General features: G+C 42.5%; 1 protein-coding gene and 1 pseudogene across 1 annotated transcript in view; one reads left to right on the top strand and one right to left on the bottom strand.

Annotated features, from left to right (window-relative positions):
* LOC146454677 (uncharacterized) overlaps positions 1 to 2,579 on the bottom strand; it is a 3,405-nt pseudogene extending 826 nt beyond the window's left edge.
* A 339-nt stretch (positions 2,580 to 2,918) lies between these two features.
* LOC146454674 (uncharacterized) overlaps positions 2,919 to 25,515 on the top strand; it is a 43,470-nt gene continuing 20,873 nt past the window's right edge. The window contains exons 1-4 of the mRNA XM_085095047.1: positions 2,919 to 4,189; positions 4,642 to 4,689; positions 10,896 to 11,270; positions 23,968 to 24,165. Of these exons, the coding sequence (XP_084951173.1) occupies positions 3,634 to 4,189; positions 4,642 to 4,689; positions 10,896 to 11,270; positions 23,968 to 24,165 (1,177 nt within the window). The 5' untranslated portion in view covers positions 2,919 to 3,633. The remainder of the gene's footprint in view (positions 4,190 to 4,641; positions 4,690 to 10,895; positions 11,271 to 23,967; positions 24,166 to 25,515) is intronic.

Here is a 25,515-nt window from a genome sequence, read left to right as displayed (position 1 = left end):
GAGCTTTAGCAGCCACAATGCCTTGTGTGACACCTGAGGGTTGCGATACGACAGTTTACGCTCCTGCTGCCACGCCCAGTCCACTTGCATCTCCAAAGACATGTATGGGCATGCTGCTGATCGGTTCCTGGTACTTTACCAGTGAAATGATTATCTCGGGTCATCTCGGTTCCCATTTAGCCCACTTCTTAGCAAGTTCAGGAGGAAGCTGCTCGTCCCAACTGACTCTAAGGTTGCAGGTGTCACGATAGAGTAACCGTTCCACATAGTGTGAGGGGGAACGCTACTCCGAGTGGATCGTAAATCCTCGCTTTCTTGGCTAGAATTCCCCTCTTGGTGTTTTCGGCTTTCTCAGTTGGTACAGCGACACTTAGGGTATCTCTCAGTTTTTCCCACTTCAGGCCGAGTATCACTCTGCCTCCTCCTTGTGGTGTCCCCAGCTGTTGTTTAGCATACGTTTTATGATCTCCGCCATTCTGTTCGGTCAGCAGATTCCAGCTCAGGTACGTTGGAATGCCACTTGTGTAGTTCAAACGCGGCGTCAGCATATATCTCAACGGCAGTAATCTTGTTTTCCTTGGCCTTGGCAGTTGTGATTCCTCCACTAATTAGGTCATCAACATAGAGGCTCTTCTTTATCTCAGCTACAACCTCAGGTCGCTTGTCGCTCCAGGTGTCCAAATGTTGGTCAATAACGCCTGCTAACAAGAAGGTCGAAGGGGCCAATCCGAACAGCGCTCTTGTGAATCGTAATGTCTCAACTTCTTTCTTCTCTGTATCCTTAATCCAGTGGAACCGGAGCGCGTCCCTTTCTTCAGGTTTAATTCGGACTTGCAAGAAGGCTTTTTTGATGTCCCCGGTAACGGCAACAGGGTTGAATCGCCCACGAACCAACGCGCTCCAAAGTTTATTTTGAAGTGGTGGACCGGTGTTCAGACATTCGTTCAAGGATGGCGCCCCGTTCCAGGCCCGTGCCGAGGCATCGTATACGACTCTCAACTTCGTACTTTCTGCCGTCTCACGCACGACGCCCTTGTGTGGTATGTAAAACTCTCTTCCTTCAACAGTGTTTGGGGCGCGCTCAGCTATCCCTACTTCTTACTGCTCCTGGATCACTGCATTGTAGTCATTGAGAGTGTTGGACCTTTCTAGTTTTCGTACAAGGTTAGCCAGTCTGCGTAGGCTCCCGTCTTTGTTGGCTGGCAAAGGAGGGTGGTCTCCTGTCCATGGAAGTCTGGTTTCGTACCACCCCTCTTCGCTCCTCCGCAGTTGTTCGTTGAATTCATCATAGATTACACCTTGATCTCCCGCAGGTAAGTCAGCTAACCCGAGCAAGTCTAGTTTGCACAGTTCTTCATAGTCGACGCTCGAGGTTTCAGTGAGGAGCATGCTTGTGGTGTCGACTTCTTTACCAGGCGAAGTGATGGTCCAGCCTAGCTTTGTGCGACTTGCTACTGGGTCCCACTCTCTTTCCACGCGTTGAGGTTCCGTAGTGCTTATCCTGGGGCATTGACTGTTCCCTAGGATGATGTGGACGGTTAGGCGGGGTCTTTCGTCGGTATCATCCATAGTCACGCCCTTTAGATGAGGGTGTTTCTCTATCAGCTTCTTGTATTGTGGATTGCCTACCATCATCAGATGTGACTTCTCTACCTTGGTAACATCAGCTTCCATTTCAAAATCTCCGTTAACCGAGCGTAGCTTGATTTGATAAACTTACATCACCCGATTGCTCGCTCCTAACATCATCTCTTGCGCAACCCAGAGTGACGACGTTTCGCGCCGATTCTATCCCGGAGTGCGGCCGAAGCGTACGAACTTCCTGCTCCAGAGTCTAGCAGAGCACGGCATTTCATTCCCGCGACTTCGACAACGACCACCGGATACACTACAGACCCATCGCCAATCTGTGTAGCTGTCATCGAGTTATCTGTAGATTCTCTGTCACAGATGGAGTTGTGGTGTCTTCGTTTGCAGAACAAGCTTGTTTTCCTGCTTTTACACTCCGTTGCTTTGTGATCTTGCCCTGCGCATTTGAAACAGAGTTGTTTCTGTAAGAAAAACTTCCTTCGTTCGCGTACATTCGTCACTTTATCGCATTCGTGTGGCCTGTGGTCAGCGCTGTCACAATAAACACACCCCCGCAGACGCGTCTCGACTTGATGGGTATGGGTATTGTACACGATTGAATCGCGCGAGGCTCGTTTCACTGGATAGACGTCCTGGTTCTTGTCACTCGGTTTGACAGAATTTCGCTCTGTCCACTTTTGCGTTTTAATTAATGGTAGCAAAATGTTTTTTTAATATTTAAGTGTGTAACTTTGGCGTCAACTTGTGCGACCTGGTGTTCAATTTCTTCGCTCCATTTCGCGTTATGCTCGTTAGGTTCACCTTGTTTGAACTTTTTCTTCAAGTACTTGAAGTTTTAACGTATCTACTTGTTTTACTATGGTGCTCAGTGCCTTGCTATGGCAGTTAATAGCGAGAACATTCCCTGATTCTAGTATTTCTTGTGTTTTCGCCAATGTAAACAGAAGAAGTTTAACTTTACCTCCAATGTCTTTTTGAAGCTTTTCCATTGTTTATGGGACCGTTAAGCGGTTTCTCTGTCTTCTTCGGCTTCTGTGTCCCGTCGGAAAATTTTGCCACTGTGTTGCGAATGCCAAATGTCGTAGGCCGTTCTTCGCAAACTTCAACAATTTTATTCTTCACAGATTTCAGATTTTTCCTCTATCGTCTCTCGCGTCTCCGATCTAAGTGAGTTTTTTTTGTACCGACGCGCGCCACTCCCTATAAACCTAGACAACGCTGCTTGATTCAATTGTCTGAAAATATTACTGTCTACTTTGATGAGCTATGTTGACATAAGGAAATGGCTTTCTAACTTGCTAATCAGCTGTCAATTAAATTAATTGAAACTTGGTTTTCACGTGACGTCACCAAATTCTAGAATTCAAAACTGGGAGGCCTACAAAATGTTTACCTTCATTCAAGGAAAGAGTACCTAAAAATATGTCTGTTCACAATTTCTTAGCTCGATGTCGAGCTTCCATTTGAAAATAGAACAGTTTCAATTTCCGAGTTTCCATCGTGCGTGACATCAGGAGGACGGCCGTGACATAGCTTTCCGTATCTTAAAAATGACTCTTCGGGTGATTTTCAGCATTCTAAACAATTTAAGTTTGAGGAGAAATATTACTCTAAACATTTGAAAATTCACAAGGGCAAACAAACCTCTTTTCTGGCAAAAGTGAACTCCAGATGTTTTTTCCTATTTCCGGCCGCCATGTTTGTGCCCCTCAGAGAGACACAAACATGGCGTCTCCATACTAAGCTCTATAAATTTATGTGGAACATTTTGTCAAATAACTCGAGTACGGACCGCACAGACCTGACACTTGGACAGATGCCTTATTTATTTATCTTCTATACCATGTCAATTTCTTGACTTCATTCATGGAATGGTTTCGATTTTTTTTTTCAATGGCGTGACAGTGAAAACCGAGAATACCGGAATCAAGAAACCTAAATTACTCCACACAATACGACTGCAACGATCACGACACCGCCATGTTGCTTTTCGAGTTTTCGCCGTGGCTATCTTCATAACTGAGACGATTTTTCAACGAAAAAATGTCCGAGATCGAATATGACAATTTAGTCTTCGAAATAAGTAAGAGCCTTGAAGAACTAAACCTACACGAGCGATTACTTGTTCTGTGTACCCGGAAGCTAGCGACTGGAAGCGAGGGTAGCATCCAAGATGTGCTCTCGTTGTTTAAAGAACTTGAGCAGGGCAATCATTTAGGGCCCAATCGGCTTGGGGTAATGAAAGACGTCCTAATAAGTGTAAAGGGATGGATTCTACTTGAAAAAGTTAAGAAGTTCGAAAGCGAAAGAAAGGAATACCTCGATTTGCTTGAACAGATCATTCCTGCACTCGACGAGCTCAATGATCTGGAACGACTGATCTCGATTTGCAGAGTGGAGATTCCGGCAGCAAATGAAGGCAACATTTCCAACGTTCGGTCATTGTTCAAAGAGTTGGAGAACCGCAGCTGTCTGGGAATTAACTACCTGGGTATATTGAAGGAAATTTTAACCCAAACAGGACAAAGCGATCTACTTAAAGAAGTGGACAAGTTTGAAGAACGAAGAAATCGGGAGGATAAGATTGAAACTAGAAAAGGTATTTCTATCATTTCTACTGACTTATTTCATCTTTGTTTCCATTCCATTACATTACATAACATTACATTACATGTTGGATTTCAACATTTGCGGCGGCAAGGATGTCATTTGTGACAGAAGGCACGATAGTTTGATCAGTAAAATCATCCTCGATAGAAGCCCACGGCCATACATATTTAATCTATCTTGCCTATCAAAACGGAAATATTGAAAGGTGCAGTGCAATGAACGTATAACGCAAAATTAAGACACGTTAAGAAAACATGAGGAACTTTACGACTGTTTAGGGTAGCTTTCATACTTTTGCTGAGTTAAATACTCGTTAAAACCTCGCCGATAAAACCGGCTCCACCCAAAGAAGCGGTTGTTGACTTTCAAGACTGACGAATCCACAGGGATTTGCTATCTTACAAAATATCCCTTCTGATTTTCTGTTTTTTCTTCTTTCAGCACAAGCATCTGCTTTTGTGTCGTCGGTCAGTAGTACACTGACAGGAGGTAAGTCAGTTGAGTTGACCGAAATGTACCGCTTTACGGGGACCGCCAATTCTGTAAGTTGTCCTTCGTGAGTTACAGCAATGAGTTATCATATGGTGAGTTGCCAGATCTTGAATTTTCCAAATCTTGCCGGCAAGAGCTACCAAGGAGCCAATTGCAGGGTTTTCGATCCGAAGCATGGGTTTATAATTTGACAAGAGAGCGCGTTTGTTGAAATGATACCAAGAACTCATCTCTATCATTTCTAAAGAATCGGCAACTGAAGAGATCCACAAGATTTTAGGATCGAAACAGCGGTCTTTCCTGACATTTCCTTAAATGCTACAGAATTTACTAACTGCCGAAGGCCTCGAAGCAGCCCCTGCCCAGAGCACGTAATCAAAACACAGGAGGAAAATACTTAGCTCCCGCAACACAAACCTCACAGTTACAGAGCTTAGTGGAGCGACAACAAAACACACAGCCGTAACTTAAGCGGCCTTTAGCCCTCGATTTAACGCATTGCATAGCTTTCAAAGAAGCTCTGACAATGCTAAAGAAGGAATCAAGCCGACAAATAACTGTGATAAGAAGCACAACATCTTACAACAAAAGCAAATAGCCGTGACCAGCAATCTGACAAATTTTAAGCTGCAAGATAATGAATAGTCATTACACGGTTCAAATCCTATCCTTACAACGATAAAAAGAGAGGCTATACTGTCACCAGACGCACTGAAATGAGCCATAGAAAGCCTAAACTAAATGCCACAAACGGCATAAGAACGACAGTCGCTAAACAGCAAAAACAAGAGGTCAAAATGACCTTTGAGATCAAAATACAAAACGTGGCTTTGTTCAGTGTCTATTGCGCAAATCCTCCAAATCATAAATGGCATTTAATAAGAAGAAAATCCAGCGCTAAAACAAAATTTACAGGGAACACCGCTCATTTCAAGGAGGAAAGGGTGTTCTCTGAAAGACATACCCGTGAGGGCAAAACTATTAGGTTAACACGCACATGAGAGTCGCGCAGGCCTGTCAAAATTCAAGACCTTGTCGGCAAGATTTGGAAAATTCAAGTTCTTGCCCGGCAGATCTTGCCGGCAAGATGTGGAAAATTCAAGATCTTACCGGCAAGATCTTCCAACTCACAGGGCTTAACTCACCACCGCTAACTCACCATTGCTAACTTACTGCCTAAGTTCTTTCTCAAGAACAGCCATCCTTGAGGTTAGGCAATTTATGGAGATACTGGTATCTCCTCTATTTGATCAACAATTCAGACATATAACCTTTGCCGGAAGTCTTGAAACATTTCGTTTCGCCCTATCCTAATTCCCTTGTCCTCCAAGACTCCCAGAATCATAATTCAGCCATTGTATTGTTACAAATTCAAGTTATTCTAACCGAAAGATGTTTCTGCGCCAAACAATTCTTTAAGGCCTAGGGCCCGGCCGATAGCTAAACATAAAAAATTGACAAAACTGTACACAAGGGAGAACGGTTGATTGATCAACCCTTGTAATATTTCAATACTTTTATTTTACTAAGAAAAGTGTTAGCTTATTTGTTTTGTCTGGAATTAAACTCATTTGCAACAAACGTCTCTTTATCGAAGCAGAGCCTCTAATCAACATATCGAAAAAACTAACTTAAAAATATGTAGAGAAATGTGGAAAATTTCCTCCTTCACACGTTTATAATTTGCATTTACTAAAGTGCACTTTCACGAGGCACAACTTGTAGAGAAATCATTGTAACGCACCAGGCGCTACAAAGTTGTGTCGCAAACAAAACCTTGTAATGCGTGACTTTGTTTCACTTTTTGTTACTGTTGTGATTATCACGTGCGGCATAATTAATGACCTTCAACGATCGAAGATATAAACAAGATGCCTGCTACACTGGCATTACGCGTGATGCTGGGGCTGATTCATTTATTCCAACTGTATGCTTCGCCGATTGATAAATCTATCCTTGCTAATGGAATAGTTTGAGTCACGACGATCGCGTTACGTTGTTTCCCTTGTATAACGCGACCCAGACTTTCACTGGAAATTTTTGAAATTCCATTACGATAACATAAGCTTCTCAATGACCTCTTTTCAGTCTTGCGTCGTGGTCTAAGACTATCAAACAAAGCACGATTCCTTCGCCAGGAACTCACCAATTTCCACCGTTTTAAATGTCGAGTGCTTCTTAGAAGTTATTCTTTCGATTCACCGCTTCAAAATGGTGAAATTTCCGTTTGAAAACGGCACACTTGAGTCCAGAACATGTTAACAATATGGCGTCAAATTTAATCTATTTTTTATAAATAGATCAAATGATGCGTTGACGTCACACAGGTAGGGGTGAGTGGGTCCCCTCCCTCGCGATGTAAGCGACAAGAATGGATTTTGATTGGGCTGCTTCTGTTGAAGACAATCAGAACAATACACCCCGAGTAGGAGAGGGGTGAGTTTAATGAATAAATTAATGTACCGATTTGTAGCTACGAGGAAGAAAAAAAAACAAGATGCCTGCTTTACTGGCATAACGCGTGATGCTGGGGCTGATTCATTTTTTCCAACTGTATGCTTCGCCGATTGATAAAACTGTCCTTGCTAATGGAATAGTTTGAGTCACGACGATCGCGTTACGCTGTTTTCCTTGTGTTACGCGACTCAGACTTTCACCGGAAATGTGTGGAATTCCATTACGATAACGTAAGCTTCTCAATGACCTCTTTTTAGTCTCGCGTCGTGGTCAAGGACTGTCAAACAAAGCACGATTCCTTCGCCATGAACTCACCAATTTCCACCGTTTTGAATGTCGAGTGCTTCTTAGAAGTTATTCTTTCGATTTGCCGCTTCAAAATGGTGAAATCATTTCAGAAATTGAATTTCCGTTTGAAAACGGCACACTTGAGTCCAGAACATGTTATAAACAATAAGGCGCCAAATTTAATCCGTTTTTAATAAATAGATCAAATGATGCGTTGACGTCACACAGGTAGGGGTGAGTGGGTCCCCTCCCCCGCGATGTAAGCGACAAGAATGGATTTTGATTGGCCTGCTTCTGTTGAAGACAATCAGAACAATACACCCCGAGTAGGAGAGGGGTGAGTTTAATGAATAAATTAATGTACCGATTTGAAGCTACGACGAAGAAAAAGAAATCGTCCCGTTTTTAGACACGGTATGCCCCCTTAGGGCATCCCGCGTAACAAGATGCCTGCTACACTGGCATTACGCGTGATGCTGGGGCTGATTCATTTATTCCAACTGTATGCTTCGCCGATTGATAAATCTATCCTTGCTAATGGAATAGTTTGAGTCACGACGATTGCGTTACGTTGTTCCCTTGTATTACGCGACCCAGACTTTCACTGGAAATTTTTGAAATTCCATTACGATAACATAAGCTTCTCAATGACCTCTTTTCAGTCTGGCGTCGTGGTCTAAGACTGTCAAACAAAGCACGATTCCTTCGCCAGGAACTCACCAATTTCCACATTTTTAAATGTCGGGTGCTTCTTAGAAGTTATTCTTTCGATTCACCGCTTCAAAATGGTGAAATTTCCGTTTAAAAACGGCACACTTGAGTCCAGAACATGTTAACAATATGGCGCCAAATTTAATCCGGATGTGATAAATAAATCAAATGATGCTTTGACGTCACACAGGTAGGGATGAGTGGGTCCCCTCCCTCGCGATATAAGCGACAAAAAAGGATTTTGATTGGCCTTCTTTTGTTGAAGACAATCAGGACAATACATCCCGAGTAGGAGAGGGGATAGTTTAATGAATAAATTAATGTACACATTTGTAGCTACGAGGAAGAAAAAAACAAGATGCCTGCTATACTGGCATTACGCGTGATGCTGGGGCTGATTCATTTATTCCAACTGTATGCTTCGCCGATTGATAAAACTATCCTTGCTAATGGAATAGTTTGAGTCACGACGATCGCGTTACGTTGTTTTCCGTGTGTTACGCGACTCCGACTATCAGCGGAAATTTGTCAAATTCCATTACGATAACGTAAGCTTCTCAATGACCTCTTTTCTGTCTCGCGTCGTGGCCTAAGACTGTCAAACAAAGCACGATTCCTTCACTAAGAACTCACCAATTTCCACCGTTTTACGTGTCGGGTGCTTCTTAGAAGTTATTCTTTCGATTTACCGCTTCAAAATGGTGAAATTTCCCTTTGAAAACGGCACACTTGAGTCCAGAACATGTTAAAACAATATGGCGCGACTTAATCCGTGTTTAATAAATATATCAAATGATGCATTGACGTCACACAGGTAGGGGTGAGTGGGTCCCCTCCCTCGCGATATAAGCGACAAGAATGGACTTTGATTGGCCTGCTGTTGTTGAAGACAATCAGAACAATACATCCCGAGTAGGAGAGGGGAGAGTTTAATGAATAAATTAATGTACCGATTTGTGACTACGAGGAAGAAAAAAAAGAAATCGACCCGTTTTTAGACACGGTATGCCCCTTCAGGGCATCCCGCGTAAAAAAAAAAAAAAAAAAGAAAGAAATCGACCCGTTTTTAGACACGGTATGCCCCCTCAGGGCATCCCTCGTAAAAAAAGAAAAAAAAAAAAAAGAAATCGACCCGTTTTTAGACACGGTATGCCCCTTCAGGGCATCCCGCGTAATAATCTAGGATGACAAGAATTTTGCAATCGGCGAGAACCTTTCAGAGAGAGAGTGAGACGTGTAATACCTTGAATGCGAGACGTGGAATTAAAGTAGTTAAAACCATAACGTGAGTTTTCTTTGTCGGCTTTAGACCATTTCCCGACAGTTGTTTTGGAGGAAGAGAGACACTTAACATAACCACATAACATAACCAATCATATATTATAATTACTGTGGTGTCTACCCAGGGTGGAATCCCTACTATGATATTACAGCATTGCAAAGGTGGATTTTTTTTGCCCGGTTTTGATATAAGAATTTTTTGGCCAGGATATTTGTCAGTGACATCAGTCGCTGCAAATAAACCAATAACCAATAAGGTGTGCCCAACGTTTGGTGAACACCAGTCGCATGGAAATTCTTGTAAACTGCATCTTAATGAGAAATCTGCACAAAATAGTTTCAATCCAACATGCATTGTTTTCTCTTATAGATCCACTAAACTTTAACTGTCTCACTGGTGAAATCCCTCACCTGTTCTCTGATTTTTAAGGGTACACAGGGCTATATATGTAATGTGAGACACTGTTTACATGGGTGTCCATGAGCATCGTAATCAAAGGAGTTTGGAGGAAATGCAGTTAATTGAAAAGTACAATGTGGCCAGAATTACTTTCGACAAGGCTAAAATTTTAAATACAGTCAGATGACCTATGGAGATAAAGTAAAGAAAAGACGCTCTAGATCTCTCGGTTGTAGCTTTCACACCAGGATAAATCACAAAGTGAGCAGTCTTCATTAAAGACGGTGACTACTTATGAGGAAGTATTTCTGTGTGGTTTATGACTATGCGGGGAAAACAGATCTTAGCAATGGCTTATTGACTCCAAAAAGAAAATTGGGGGAAACCATGCTTTTTTTTAAAAATAATGCGGCAACAATTATTTAAAAACAGTAAAATACAACCCTTCGTTGTCGGTTACTCAGAAAGCGCCGGATAATCCAGTTGATGACATGTGGATTTATATCAAGTAACTTCAGCTTGCTGCAAACAATGTGATATGAGACGGAGTCGAACTAGCCAGCTTAGACAGCTGCGCTGCCCCACAGTAGTGTTATGGCCTGTTTTATAAGCAAATTGGTCTGGTCGAATTGATGATTTCGGGACAGAACATAAATATTTCCTGTAGACAAGCCTCTCGAAGACTCTCGTGAACCAATGCATGGTGGCTGATCCTGTAGTGAGTTACATTTGCCCAAAACTTGCATTCCACTGTTCCTGCCAATGAGAATTAGCATATACCCCACATCATGCCTGCGGTGTTATGTTTAAAGGGCCTAAGCACCCATCCTCAGGCCCTGCCACCCTAGTGTAAGCCTCCCTCGACCTCGCAGATGCTCTTTTGGCTCGTCACGCAATCTTTCTCTCTCCTCGTTGGGGAGGAAAGATTGCGTGACGAGCCAAAAGGGTGTCTGGAAGGGAGGCTACACCCGTGGTCTATTTTAGGTCTCTTCATCCGTTGAACATTATCATCGTTCAACAACAACAAGCCAATTTCTTATTGACTTATTTTTTCCCTTCTTTTTAGTCCTGAACTTAAAGACTGTGTTCAAAGTTGTCGCAGGTGGCCTAATAACGGCTTCTACCCTGGCTGTGTTGAGTCGTGGGTCTTCATTTGATCAGATGGTCACTGCAATTGATCGCTGTGTGCTTCCCGCTGGTACAAGCCTGATTCAAATAACTGCAGGCTGTGTGTGCCTCACAGTTCAAGCAGAAAATCTGTCAGCGCTGAACACCTTGTGGAGCTTGTACCAGGATGGAACTCTCAAGTCACGCCTGCAAACTGTCTTTGTCACTGATGAACTGAGAGAACTTGCTGGAGGAGAGGAAGTGGAAGCGATTGTTACCATTGAAGAACAAGAATACGAGGAAGCCTGTTTGCAGTTGACCAGAAAAGCACAAGGTACCTTACCCACGTTTTCAAAGAAGGCAGCTTCAAGTAAAATCGAAATTCCAGGGAAAACAAAACTGTAAAAATTGCCAAAAGGACTAGTCTTTGAGCATTTTTTGAGTAGGGCCTCGTACCTTATTCTTCGAATTCAGCTCAGTTCTATAGAAGTTTCGAATATTTGTGGATTAATGGTTTCGAAAATGCTTTATAATCACTAACCGCTTCACATGAAAACAATCATCATGAGTAACTTTCCAAGGGCAATACAAACGATAAGAAAGAAAAGGTTTACCCTCCTTTTACATCCAGCAAGCTAAACATGGATGAGAAATCTTAATGAGCTATTGAGAGGGAACGTCTACTAAGGCCGAGCGAAATCATAAATAAGTGGCACATGATGAAAAATCAAAACTGCATATTCTGTCCAAAGATACCCCATGGTAGTTTTAAAAAGATGGTGCCATTTTTTTTTCCGGAAATATTTTTATTAAACCGGAAAAATAGAAAAAACAGTGACGGCCCCTCGCGGTTTGAACTGACACCCGAATCAAACATGATTTAAACCTTCGATGTCTGGGCCGTAGCCAGTATGAGGCAAACCGAGGCACTTGCCTTAGTCATTGTTGACAAATTCACAAACAGTTAAATAAGTTAAAACAAAAATGTTAACGCAACATGATATTATGTTGAATGATAACGCGAATAAGGCAGTGTCCTGAATTACAGAGGAAAAAAATTAAGCAAAAATTCATGCTAACCAGGCAGCAGCTTCCCCAAGAAAACTGCCTCGTTTTCACGTGTTTTTCCGCCATTTCTCGAGTCTTCTGTCTTCTCTGATCTGAGTGAGAAAAATCTATCAAAATGCAGCGTTCTATCAACAGTTTTTTTTTTTCAAAGAAAGCGGAAAGTAGTTGCTCTCATAACATGCTTTCAGTTCTTGTGAATAATCGAACCAAAGTTTAACCTTGTTTTGGCATTACTAGTATTCAGCGAAGAACCTTTGTCTTTCATTCCATCTAGTAGAGATGGTGGTGTCAGTGAAGAAGCCACCGGAGATGGTCGGAAAGAAGTTTTAGAGGCAAAAACCGGACAGGCTGCAGCGCCACTAAGTACAGGAAGCTGTTCGTGCGAGCCCAGCTTAAGCGCTCTCCGCAGGTTGAAGACCTGGTGCCGTTCATCGATGGGCTCTAACAGGCTGAATGGCCTTGCATTAGCCTATGTCCACGGCGAAATCCCTGTGGACCCGAGCCTCTACAGCGGTGGGATGCTAGTGTGCAGAGGCGAATCGCACCGGCATTTAACAGCTAACTTCGTTGCCATTGAGAAACGAAAATCCTCAAATGAGAACGGCCGAGACCAGCTTTTATAAGCCTGCGAGACTAAGCACCACCTCCCCCCCCAATAAACCCTTCTTTTTACGAAACCTCTGGTCAGGCAAACCTGGTTTAGGTCGTTGTTATCTAAGGCCTTCCTATAGAAACAAACCGCCAACAAACACATTAAACAGCCGCATACAAGACCACAGAGCCCCTAAAGTAGCATTTAAAAAGCCTCCTTCCCCCTCCCCCCCCCCCCCAAAAAAAAAGTCACCTCGATCTCTAGATCTAGATGGCCTTAAGGGCTCTTAGCGGAATTTTTGTCAAATAAGGTTTGATCCCAGTGTTTTGTTTAAACGTAATCATCATAAAGACCCTAAATTGCTAGGCGGGGAATTCAACCTCAGTCCTTATTTTTTTCTGGCTACGGCCCTGGATGTAAACTTCGTTCTGTTCAATTCACATCAAAGAAAACCCAGTTTTCTTCCTGGAAATTTGCTTTTGAAGTGTTTATTAAGTATTTTAGTCCAAAAATACTTCAGTGGATAAATTTTCCTGGTCATGAGGAGCCACAAAAAATCTCAAGACTTCGATCGCTCCAAATTCTGAATTTGCCGCGGTCTGGTAAAACGCTAAATCCTAAACACTAAATTTAGAATTCTAGATTGAGGAAGAATCGCTCTAAAACCAGGTTTAAAAAATAGCTTCGGGCTCTTACCAGCGCCGAGACTTGGCGCTCTCAAAATCACGGAAATCGGGTTGTACTAAAACATGGAACGCCGGCTTAACTTACGATTATAATCTAATATTTTGTGACGATCCTTTATTTCCACTCACTCACTCACTCATGCCCATATGCCGGCTTGGCATGTAGGGCAGCAACAAAATTAAGCCACTCCTGTCTGTCCCTGGCCAGCCTCTGAATGGTTCCCCAGGTATGATGTAAGGACTTCAGTTCTGCTTCCACAGTCCGACGCCAGGTGATCTTGGGTCGTCCTCGCCTGCGTCTGCCCTCTGGTGTCCAGTGAAGGGCTGTGCGAGTGATGTTGTCTTGCTCCCGTCGCATGATCCCGATCCATTTCCATCGTCTTCGCATAATGATGGTTCCCATGCTGTCCTGGTTGCAGCGAGCAAGAAGTTCTTGGTTGGAGATGGTTTCAGGCCAGAATATACGTAGGATTCTTCTGAGGTTTTTCGTGTGGAAGGTGGACAGCTTGTTGAGGTCGCTCTCTGTCATCCTCCAACATTCCGAGCCGTACAGTAGGGTGGAGATTACACAGCTCTGGTACAATCTTAGTTTGGTCTTGGTGCTGTACTGGGATGACTTCCAAACGTTGTTCATCATTCTAAACGCATTTCTGGCCTTACTGAGGCGGTTCTTGATGTCGCTGCCTGCCCCACCGTCATGTCTGACAGTGCTCCCAAGGTATGTAAATTCTTCGGTCGTTGGTAGATCTTCTCCATTTACTGTGACAGGTGATGGGTTTGATACGTTCAGCATCATTACCTCCGTCTTCTTCTGGCTGATCTTCAAGCCTACTTGCTGTGCAAAGGTATTTAGACGGGACGTCTTCTCCTGCATGTGCTGGTGGGTATGCGACATGAGTGCTAGATCGTCAGCAAAGTCCAAATCTTCAAGTTGTGTCAAGAGGGTCCATCTGATGCCTCGCGCTTGGTCTGCTGTTTTCTGCCTCATCACCCAGTCGATTGTCAAGTTGAAGAGCATCGCAGACATACAACAGCCTTGTCTAACACCGGTCTTCACGCTGAAGCTGGTCTCGCTGCTTCCTACCCTGCATGTGAAGTTGTTGTAGAAACTCTTGATGACAAGAACAATCTCCTGCGGTATTCCATATGCCCTGAGAATGCGCCATAGACTCTCTCGATGGATGCTATCAAAGGCCTTTTCAAAGTCTACGAAGTTAATGTACAACTGTCTCTGCCATTCTGTGCACTGTTCGATGATGTTTTGCAGAGTAAATATTTGGTCTGTGCACCCTTTTCCTGGTCGAAAACCGGCCTGCTCCTTTCGGAGTTGCTGGTCCACTGCCTCTTCAATTCGCTTGATGATGATTTTTGCGAGGGTCTTGCTTGGAACAGACAGGAGGGTTATTCCTCTCCAGTTGTTACAGTTGCTCAAGGCTCCCTTAATTTTTCGGGATCTTTACTATGACACCTTCCGTCCAATCGTCTGGTAGTTGTTTCTCCTCCCAGATAGCTGTAAAGAGTGGCTGGAGAACTTGCGCTGCAAGCTCTGGGTCTGCCTTGAAGAGTTCTGCATTGAGGCTGTCTTGACCAGGGGCCTTTCCGTTTTTGAGGGATCTGATTGCTGCCACAATTTCTTGTTTCTCAGGAGGCGTTGTGTTTACATCCAGGTCTTTAGCCGGGTCCTGTACATCCGCTGGAGCGGTTGGTGGTGGTCTGTTTAGAACTTCGCTGAAATGTTCTGCCCATCTCGCCTCTTGTTCCGCTTCTGTTGTTAGTATCCGTCCCTGTTTATCTGCGATGGGTGTGTCTGTAGATCCCCGGTACTTGCCGCTGACGAGCTTAGTGATTTTGTACACTCGTCCTTGTTCTCCTCTGGCCGCGGCCTCTTCTGCTTCCCTTGCAAGGCCTTCCATGTAGGCCCGCTTGGCCCTAGCCATTCTTTTCACTGTTTGATCAGCTTCCCTGTACTGTTGTTTGTACCTCTCTTCCAGCCTTTCTGACTTGGTCTCCAACACTCTCTTCTTAAGGGTTCTCCTGTTCTCAATGGCTTTCCAGGTATCCGTTGTTATCCACTCTTTCTTCCTCTTTCTTCCTCTTTCGTCCTCTTCCTAAGCAAGCTTCACTGGTTTGTGTGTAGGCTGATCACGCGGTGTCGATTCCGGCTGACTCTGTCTGGGTGTAGTTTTCAGCATCTGCCAAAGCTTGGAACTTGTTCTTCAGCTTAAGGATGAAGGCATTCTTTGCTTTGGGGTCGCGCAGCTTCTCCACATCAAACTGTTGTTGTCTTGGTTCCTCAGGTCCATTCTTTCTCAGTTTCACTTTCAGAGTTGCAGTGACAAGGCGGTGATCACTGCCAACATCTGCTCCTCTCCTCACTCTAACGTCTTGCAGCGATCTCCTCCACGTCCCGTTGATCATCAGGTGGTCGATCTGATTCTTGTCTCTGCCGTTGGGGGAACACCAGGTAAGTTTGTGGATGTCTGGGTGTGGAAAGAGAGTCCCGCCAATGACAAGGTCGTATGTCCCGCAGCATTCCAACAGTCTCTCTCCATTGTTGTTCATGTTTCCACATCCTTCCTTACCCATGGCTCTCTCGTAGTTGGTGTTATCACTTCCAACTCTGGCATTCAAGTCGCCCATCACTATCTTCATTTCATGTCCTGGTGTGTTCTCCAGTTCAGCCTGCAACTGTTCATAGAAAGCCTCCTTGCTCTCTTCCTCACTGTCGTTGGTTGGTGCGTAGCACTGGATGATGGTGGTATTGATGTGCTTCCCTCTCAATCTGATCTTCATCAGCCTGCTGTTAATAGGCTTCCACTCCATCAGGCACTTTTCCACTCCCTTTTTAAGGATGATTGCGACTCCTTCGTGGTGTTGATCGTCTCTACCACTGTAGAGCACTGTCTCTCCCGTGTTGCTTCTGTATCTACCGGATCTTGTCCATCGGCTCTCGCTGACACCAAGAATGTGTAGATTGTAGCGCCTCATCTCTGCTGTAACTTGCGCTAGCTTCCCAGTCTCACACATGGTTCTTACATTCCAGAAACCAATCCTGGTTCTGATTTTGGCGCTTAAGACTTCTATCCTCCTGTCAGTGGCTTCCATTCGGTTTTCACCACTGCCAGTCACACGAGTATCTTGCGATGACTCTGGAAGCCTGTCACACCTAGAAGTGTTCTTTTCCTTTGTTGCTGTTTTCGTAACAAGACTTTTGTTACAGAACAGGGTTGTTAGCCCTGTGTCTAACCCCCGGCCTGGAGGGAGGGGTGATTTCACTTGGAGTTTCCTTCTCCTGGATGATAGCTGACCATGGCTCACGAGTTCCATCTACCCGGGTTTGGGATCAGAGTTTTCCTCTCCTAGACGATTGCCAGCCAAGGCTAACGAACTCCATTTGTCCGGATTTGTAATCAGAGTTTTCCTCTCCTAGACGATTGCCAGCCAAGGTTAACGAACTCCATCTGTCCGGATTTGTAATCAGAGTTTTCCGTCTCCTAGATGAACTGCCTACCAAGGCTGACGAGCTCCACCTGCCCGGTTTTGGAATCAGAGTTTAGCTTCTCTTAGGCTATGTTGGTCCACGGCACCCTATTCCGTATTATTCAGGTGCAGCCCCCCAAAGGGAGGGCTCCCCCATCCACCAACCGGGGGACGCGCCCCAGTACGCCGTATAGCCCAAGCGCGAGGCCTTTATTTCCGGTTGGCGAAGATTTTGGTGATGTTTCTACTCCCAAGTTTGGTATTTCTAATGTTATCATTCAAATGTGATTTTAGTTATCATAAAATTTTGCGGTTAGTATTAAGATTCTCCACTGAGTCTTTGTAGGTGGACCTACTTCTAACATTGGACGGAGATAAGTTGTTTATGCTTCGTGTTACTTATCATTGATAAACTCGTTGCTATATTACTACGTTTCAGAATAGTTGTTTTTGCCATCTTTAAATAAAATGTTGGATATTTTGACATATACAATTGCATCGAAATGTATCGGTGCGTGCTTTTAATAATCATCCCGCATTTTAGTTACCACCAACAACAACATTCTTTGGTGCCAGTATCGATGTATCAGACCACAGGCAATTGAAAACAAATATCTTACCTGGGAAGCTCAGTATTTTCGAAAGATAAGATGATTGTCGTTTGACTTGATGTGCAAAACGTTTCATTAAATTAACAAAAGTGTTAACGAGGAATGGGACCAGTAGGGAGGGGTCAACTTCGGCTTTTCGCTATTGGATTGGCTGTCCGGATGATAGGGGCTATTGTGACGTCACTTCCTGTGAAACCCGTGAACTTTGAGTAAGTTTGTAAACAATCATCCGCGAAAATGTCAAGGGCACCCAACGGATCGTTTAGGTAAATTATCTGTTCGGAAGGCCCTTAATCCCCTACAATTTTCTAAAGGGAATTTTCACCTCGAACTTTCATGATATGAGAAATCTAAGGCCTAGTGTTTTCAGATTGATAAAAATGTCGTTTGGGGGGCCGAAAAAAGGTCAGCTAAGATTTTCGGAAAGGAAATAAGACCTAAGGTTTTCGGGAAATAGACAAAGATGCCCTAGTAATTTCGAAAAGACTCAAGCTCCCCTAGAACGACCAAACAGATAAAAATATTATAGTGCGGCCTGAAATGAACCTACAGACACTCCAGATAGACTAAAATTGCGTTTCAAAGGATTTGAGAGAAAACTTTCGTTAGGTGCCCCTGAAATGTTTCCGACGGATATTAGTCGCACAGTGTACAGCAAAGGTGAACAAAGTCGAAAGGTACGTTTCAAGCTATTAGTCAAGTATCTAGAACTTAAACATCTTCCAGATACTAAAAGGTTCATGGCACAAAAATTAACAAATTTAGACGTCGATCAAAATAAAAATGCAACGGATCACTGAAAGGTTGTCATCTTTCACGATCGACAACGCAAAAACCAAGCAACGTAAACTGTCGAGAGAAAAATATGACATCAAAATGGTTTAAAACTCTGGAATGTCCTGAAAAAAAATCATATAACAATGAAACAAAAATGATCAGTCAGTTTAAGAGCATTTTTGGGGCGCCAGGATTACGTCTTTAAGCAGCTGATACGTGACACCCGCGAAAAGTATGGACAATAAGCTGAAGGAAAAACTCCCTTACAAAGTCTATTGGTCCTTTTTTGCTTTGCTATGATTTTTAGCACATGAAATGTGATTAGATGTATTTTTCCGATAAATCATGTTATAAAATAACGCCAGATTACGAGAAGTTTATCTGCGATGTCATACATTTGACGCAATCACTCCATTTTTACCGCGCACTGTACTCGATTTTTAGCATTAAAAATTTTCGTTCTAATGAAACATTCGATTTCTAGGGCTATGCAGAAAGTATTAACCGTTTCACAAAGGACAAAGATGACCCATTCTTAAAAATGGTTGGTTTTTTCCTCTTATCTCTGAGGAGGCTTTATCTTTTTAGATTTTGATTAAACGCGAAAGAAAACTTCGGATGGTAAATTTTTTTCCCACCAGAAGTCAAGTTTTGGAACTGAATAGTAGCATTAATTACATCCATTTTGAAATCACTGGTGATCCTTGGAATCTGATTGGTCCAAAATCGTGCGATTTATATCCAAATTGCACCATTTTGGACTCGAAATCGCATCTTTTTAACCAGCCAATGAGAAAGCGGGATTATTTAAATTGACCAATCAAATTGCAGGAAAATTTTAGACAAAGAAAGCCACTGGCAATATTGAACTTGAAGTTTGCACTGTTTTCGCTTTGTTTTTTAAATTTCCTGGAATTTTTTAAATGATTTTTTTTTTTTTTTTCGGATTTTTTAAATATAACATTCTGGGTGGGGGAGGCTGAAATCTTTTATTTAGACACTTTTTTGGGCAATATTGGGGGATTTCAAAATGGATGTAATTAAGTGGTAATTGAATTTCGTGTCGTGCAATTTTGGTCTGAAATCATACTTGTGATTTCAAATCAAACTCGCGTTATCGCGCTCGTTTGATTTTGAAATCACGCGTATGATTTCAGACCAAATTGCACTCCACTCAGTTCAATTACCAATATAAACCGGAGAAATTAAAACTTCATCTGACTGTTCGTCTGCAAAACACAACATTTTAAAAATCTTAATCGATTCAAACACGTAAATAACCGGAAAAAATATTAGATTGTAGCTGAATAAAGCTTGTGTCCTCGGGCGTCCGCATTCATTTAAATAATATAGTCATAACATTTTTGTAATTATTTTTTAGTTACTTCTCCTGTACTACACATATCATCCGGACAGCCGAGACCACGAGTTGACCTCACCCTCCTGAATGGGACAAATGTCCTCCATTTTAAATAATTGAGCTTGCCACCGCTGATCAACTCCACAATAAAATAAGCCGGCGATCACAGTCAGCGGTCAAACGCAAAAATCCAACGCCAGTGTTGGTAATCGCGTAGGACATTTTTCAGGATACTATCATCCGAGTTTCGAGATTTTTATTTATATTTATTTATTTTTTAATTTATTTTATTTTCATGCGTTCTGGGTTTTAGTATTCCGGCGTTCCATATTAGTACAACCCCGAAAATCGCAATATCAACGTGTAACCAAACTGCACATGACAGCAGCCAATGCAAACTAAAAGAAACTATTGAAATTTCATGTAGTTTACCTTGGCATTCGGCTGAAAATCATCAGAGAAAGGTCATGTTTCGCTAACTACAATAAGGTAAATAAGATGTTTGCTTGTGTTTGTATCCTGTCATTATTATATAGCCATCTTGATGTGTGAAGTCATTGCTTATTGCGATGGAGCCGCAATCAACTCAAATGACTTACCAGCCTTACCATCGGACCACTTATTTTCGACTTAAAGATCCTTTAAAATCGAGATGAGTTTTCCTTTCTTTGAATTTCGAAACGATTTTTTTGTTTCGAGATGTGGTTACTGGGCCGTTCGCAGGATTTCAGAACCACAATTACTTGAAGCCAAAGCGCTCATGGATTACTTCGACTCTGTTTATTTCCAGAGTCGTATAAAGTCACGCAATAAAATGTCACGCTTTTTTAATTCACCTGACGTTAGGTTTGACTATGTTGCGCGAAAAACACAAGGGAAACGTGTGTCCTGACATGCTGAAAACGAAAAACAAATTAAAAACAATGAAATCTTTTACAAATGGAACCACAATGCAAGCCTTGCTAAAATAGTGCAGCCGAACAGCAGCTGGTACTCCATGGTGCCTACCCCGTATGTTGCGACCGCAATATCGGCTTTTGCCTCATCATCCACCAGTGTTTTCTTCGAGGTTAGGTGCAAGTAGAAACTTGCTGTTAAGGTTGCTAGCTACTTCAGCACACATCACTGGTCGTGAAAGAGATCATTGGCCACCATGGTAAAATTGCACTGTAATAAATTAAATAATGGTTTGTTTCACGATGTAATCACTCAAGTTGTAGATCGCGACGTTTCGACTGCTTACTGCTAGTCTTCATCAGGCAATGAGGTCAACTGATCACGTTTCAGTATTTATGTCACAAAGGTCTGATCCCGCAAGTGCTGCATGCAGGGTCTGCTTTACTTCCGGTTTGCTATCAAATAGGACTTCTGAGCTAGAACCTAGTCCTTCGTGACGCACCTGACTAGAGTATCCATACCATATCTTGTCTGTTGCTCTCTTACTGACTATCCTGACAACTGGTACCAGCGTGGTTTGTCCCTCTAGCTTCTCCGCACATTCTACTGATGCTTTGACAAAGGACGTCTCGCGCTCTAGAGAGTGCTGGTGTCGGCCACATGACAACCGCTGCCATCACGTCTGGCAGTCATATGACGTCATCATGTCCCGTTGCGGGAAATTCCCTCCCCATCTCCGTCTCCAGAAGACAAAAAAGGAAAAAAGACCCCTCTCTAGATAGGGTTAAGGCTATGTTGATATGCCATGGAATATATCTTTACTGAACCGACCACTTTGGTTTTCGGGGAGAACCAGCACTGATAACTCTTCAGGTCACTCTAGGACGTCGACCCTTGCAGCAACTTGTTTGATAGAGTGCAGGTTTGTGGGCCTTCCATGTAAAGATGTTTGCTTTTGCTTGCTTCACAGTAAATGCAGCATCCTCTTTACCTTAGTGTAGCACATCAACTGTGTCCTGCGACATCAGAATTTTTATCACTAGAGAGCTGTCGAAGCAGCGTCTCTGATGAACGAAGTGCGCAAAACAGGGCGCCTGTCTCATGTGGTGTTGTACCACAGCAGCCACTCCTTGTCCACCTTCCGAGTTCGTCCGCTTGCATTTTCCCATGAGCGATTTAGCTGAGACCTGATGGAGCTGACGTCTGAAGATGCCAATTACAGATTTAGGACGTATAGAGGCCTAAATGTAGCTCCTGATGTAATACAATAAAGTTATTTTATTATGATTCTGAACTGTGCAAAAGGACAAGCCAAAGGGGCTCTTGTGCCACATATTTATTTTAGCGGCCGAGCCTTTCACACCTAAATTTTAACTCTTACTATTGTTTCACATACTCTGTACTATGAGTATGAAAAACATCCCTCCGGGCTCCAATGCTTGGGGTTTCTGGCTCTGTTATTGGTGACGTCTTGGTAGCATCCACAATAGGCCTGCGGTCACGGCATATACCTATGCCACGAAGGGCACGGTCGATGGTCGGTCGAGTAACGACAAACGATAACGACGAAGTATCAAAAAAAAAACATATCGATAGAGAATTGACCGAAATATCGGCCGATACTATCGGCCGGTAAGCGGTGAAATATCGCTGAAGTATCGGTGATGCGTCGGTGAAGGGTCGGTGTATTGCTATCTATATCGGCCGACAGCCACCTCGGTCGATACGACGAACGCCATAGCGGTACAACATCGACCGAGTCATCCCCGATTATTGACCGAGTGTCGACTGAGGTTCGACCAAGATATCGACCGTCAGTCGACCGTGAGTTGACCGACATATCGACCGTTACCATCGATCGAGGCCTCCTATAAGACACAAGACCCTTCGAGCTATGATGGCTTTGTGTGGCACATTAAGCCAAAAAAAAAGTAGCGATATTAAAACATGACGTTTCGGCGACGACATGTCACTATTATCAAATGTCATGTTTTAATATCGCTACTTTTTATTCTGAAATGTTTTTCCAAATCCTTAGTTATCAGAACATTAAGCCAAGAAACTGATACTTAGATAACATCTTATTCAAGGTGAGCTAAATATGAGCTTTCTGTTGTTTGTTCCATCGTAATATTGAGGGAAACAAGAAAAAAATTACAAAAGTCTTCTGCGATTGCTTATTTTGTTTACAGTTGTTGACAGATCAATGTTGCAATGAGCGTTAGTTCTCAGCGCTGATATAAAGCCCGAAATCGATTTTTAAACCTGGTTTTAGAGCGGCATTTCGTCAATTAAGAATTCTAAATTTCAAGTGATTCGGTGTTTTACCGGGTAGGGAAACTCTCTTCTGAAAAAGTGCGCCAAATTGAGAATTTCGACTGAGCCAATTTTAGTAATTTTCAGTACCTTCTCCATGACCTTCAAAACTAAAGCAGAGATCTGTTATTGGCCTCAAACGATTCGAAAACACTTCAACGGTACATTTCCAAGCTTAAAATGAGGTGTTTTGTCGATGAGAATTAAACAGAGCGAAGTTGAGAGAAGGTATGGGACACATCTATTTTGGGTGCTTCTCTAGACACGTGGGCCCGAACAGATTTTATTCAGTTTTTCCGGGTTTAAAACAAGATTTCAAGAAATGAAAATCACCACGTTACGGATAGAACTACCATAGGGTATCCTTAGTCAATTTATGAAGGACTTTCATTTTTATCATGTGCCACCCCTCGCTCGATGTCAGTAGACATTCCCTCGCGGTCACAACATGAACGGAAGAAAATGTTAACGTCGAGTAAAAGTTTGTGTTTCTTAATTTGCAAATAGTCCAGGAAACGTAACTGGTTGGAATCATTGTTGAATTTTATCAGTATTTTTGTTATAATTCAGTGCCTTACCTCGGAGGAAGATAAAGGGTTGGGCGGGAGTGGGGAGGGGGGGAGTGTAAGGATTGTGAACTAACGTATTACTGTCTACATATTACAATTTATCCCATGCCATAGAGAATACAGTCAATCAGAAAGCTAGAAACCTGTTGCATATTCTGCGGTACGCAACGGTTAGTAATTCCACGAAAAAATCCCGGCGTTTCTCGCGGCCTACAAATTTTCCCGCCGAAAGATTGATTGAAGAGCCTGCGACAGGTCAAAATTTTCGTTCAGGAAAAATCCCTGTCAACAATTAAAACATGGAAGACAAATACCCCAGTTTTGACCTAAATTTTAAATTTCTGGAACCAGACGTCGAACAAGAAAGTTACTTCAATGAGTGGCATGGGATAAATTATTTATGCAGTGCTTTCTCGTGGTATACCAGGAAAATCCCACTCGTGACTTGATTTTTCTTAGTATACACACGAGTCTTTAGGTGAGTGTGTATACTAAGAAAAATCAAGTCACGAGTGGGATATTTCACGGTATACCTGTCGAAAGCATTGAGTAACTAGTATTTACCATTCAGGACGTGATTACAGGAATGATTCAGTACAAAATATTGCAAATTCACATTTAATTTTTTTTTTTTTGTCACTCTCTCTTTTTTTAATTTTACTATTTTTCCGTTAGCAAATGATTTGACAGAACAAGAACGACCAGATAATAGACGCCGTAGAACCTCGGATTCGTTTCTTCATCTCAGCCCAAAGGAGGATGAGGTGACATTGATGAGACTAAAACAAGCAGAAAACAAATGGAATTTCAAGGTGCAATTACTTGAAAAGGAAAACGAGGAACTTAAACTCGCGGCTTTCAAGGATAAGGAAGGTAGGAATGATAAAATCAAATATAAAATAAGACAGCGAGCAATTTTTTTATAGCAAAGCAAGGCTCGCAAAAAAAGGGAAAAAGTAAACCAACTTGAAGAAAATCTAAGAAACTGCACTACCAAATAAGACAACAACCCCTCGAAAAAAAACTTAAAAGAGCTGGAATGCCTACATGCAGAATACGACCAGTTGTACGACTATATTACTTAAGGAGCTATTACTCGCTCCCACGCAACTTGGTACGAGCTGGGACAAAAAAACAATAAATACTTCTTGAATTTAGAAAAATCACATAAGAAAAAAGAGCAGTGTCCGTTAAATATTTACCAGGGATAGAAAGCTAACAAACGACCTCAAAAAGATTATGGACGAGCTGGAATCATTTTATGCTCACCTTTATGACGGTAGCAGTCGCCCCTCCCATGTTCTCAGATGTCTCTAGGGGATTTCCTGCATCAACAGATGACTTGAGGAAGATTTGTGAAGGGAAAATAGGTTATAGTGAATGCTTCAGTGTATTGGGAACCTTCCCCAAAAATAAAACCCCTGGAAATGATGGTTTGACAACTCAATTCTATCTGGCCTTCTGGCCTCTGTTCGGGAGGTTATCAGTAGACAGTCTAAACTATGCATTTGAGTTTGGAGAGCTTTCAAATTCACAGACAGAAGCCATAATAACCTTAGTAGAGAAGAAAAGGAAAGATAAAAGGATGATTAAAACTGGCGCCCCATATCTTTGATTAATGTTGATACGAAGATTGCTCACCGCTAAAACGCTAGCAAATCGTTTGGAAAAGGTTTTACCTAAAATAATACACTCAAATCAAAACGCGTTTGTTAAAGGAAGATCTATTTTTGAGACAATCAGAACAATTGATGATGTGATGGAGAACTATCTGGAATTTTAGTGGCTATTGACTTTGAAAAGGCTTTTGACACGCTCGATTTTAATTTTTTAATAAGAGCACTACATAAAATTAATTTTGGCCCATCTTTTATTCAGTGGATTCAAACACTGTATAAAAATATATCGAGTTTTGTAATGAACAACGGTTTTACAACAGGCCCTTTTACGTTGAGCAGAGGGGTATGTCAAGGTGACCCACTTTCTCCCTTTCTTTTTATAATTGCGTTAGAAACTCTAGTTATTAAGATTAGAAACGACGATTTAATCAAAGGTTTTAGTATTGGGGGGGAAACCACGAAACTTTCTTTATTTGTGGATGACATGACTTGTTTTCTACGTGACAAAGAATCTCACACCTCCCTCTTCGCCATTCTGGAATCCTTTGGATCATGCTCTAGTCTGCGTATAAATCACGAAAAAACCGAGATTATAGCGCTTGGC

Source organism: Pavona decussata, unplaced genomic scaffold (genome assembly GCF_977016875.1).
Source record: "Pavona decussata unplaced genomic scaffold, jaPavDecu1.1 SCAFFOLD_300, whole genome shotgun sequence".
Classification (NCBI taxonomy): domain Eukaryota; kingdom Metazoa; phylum Cnidaria; class Anthozoa; order Scleractinia; family Agariciidae; genus Pavona; species Pavona decussata.
Note: the sequence above shows the minus strand (reverse complement) of the source record. Positions and strands in the feature narration are given on the sequence as shown.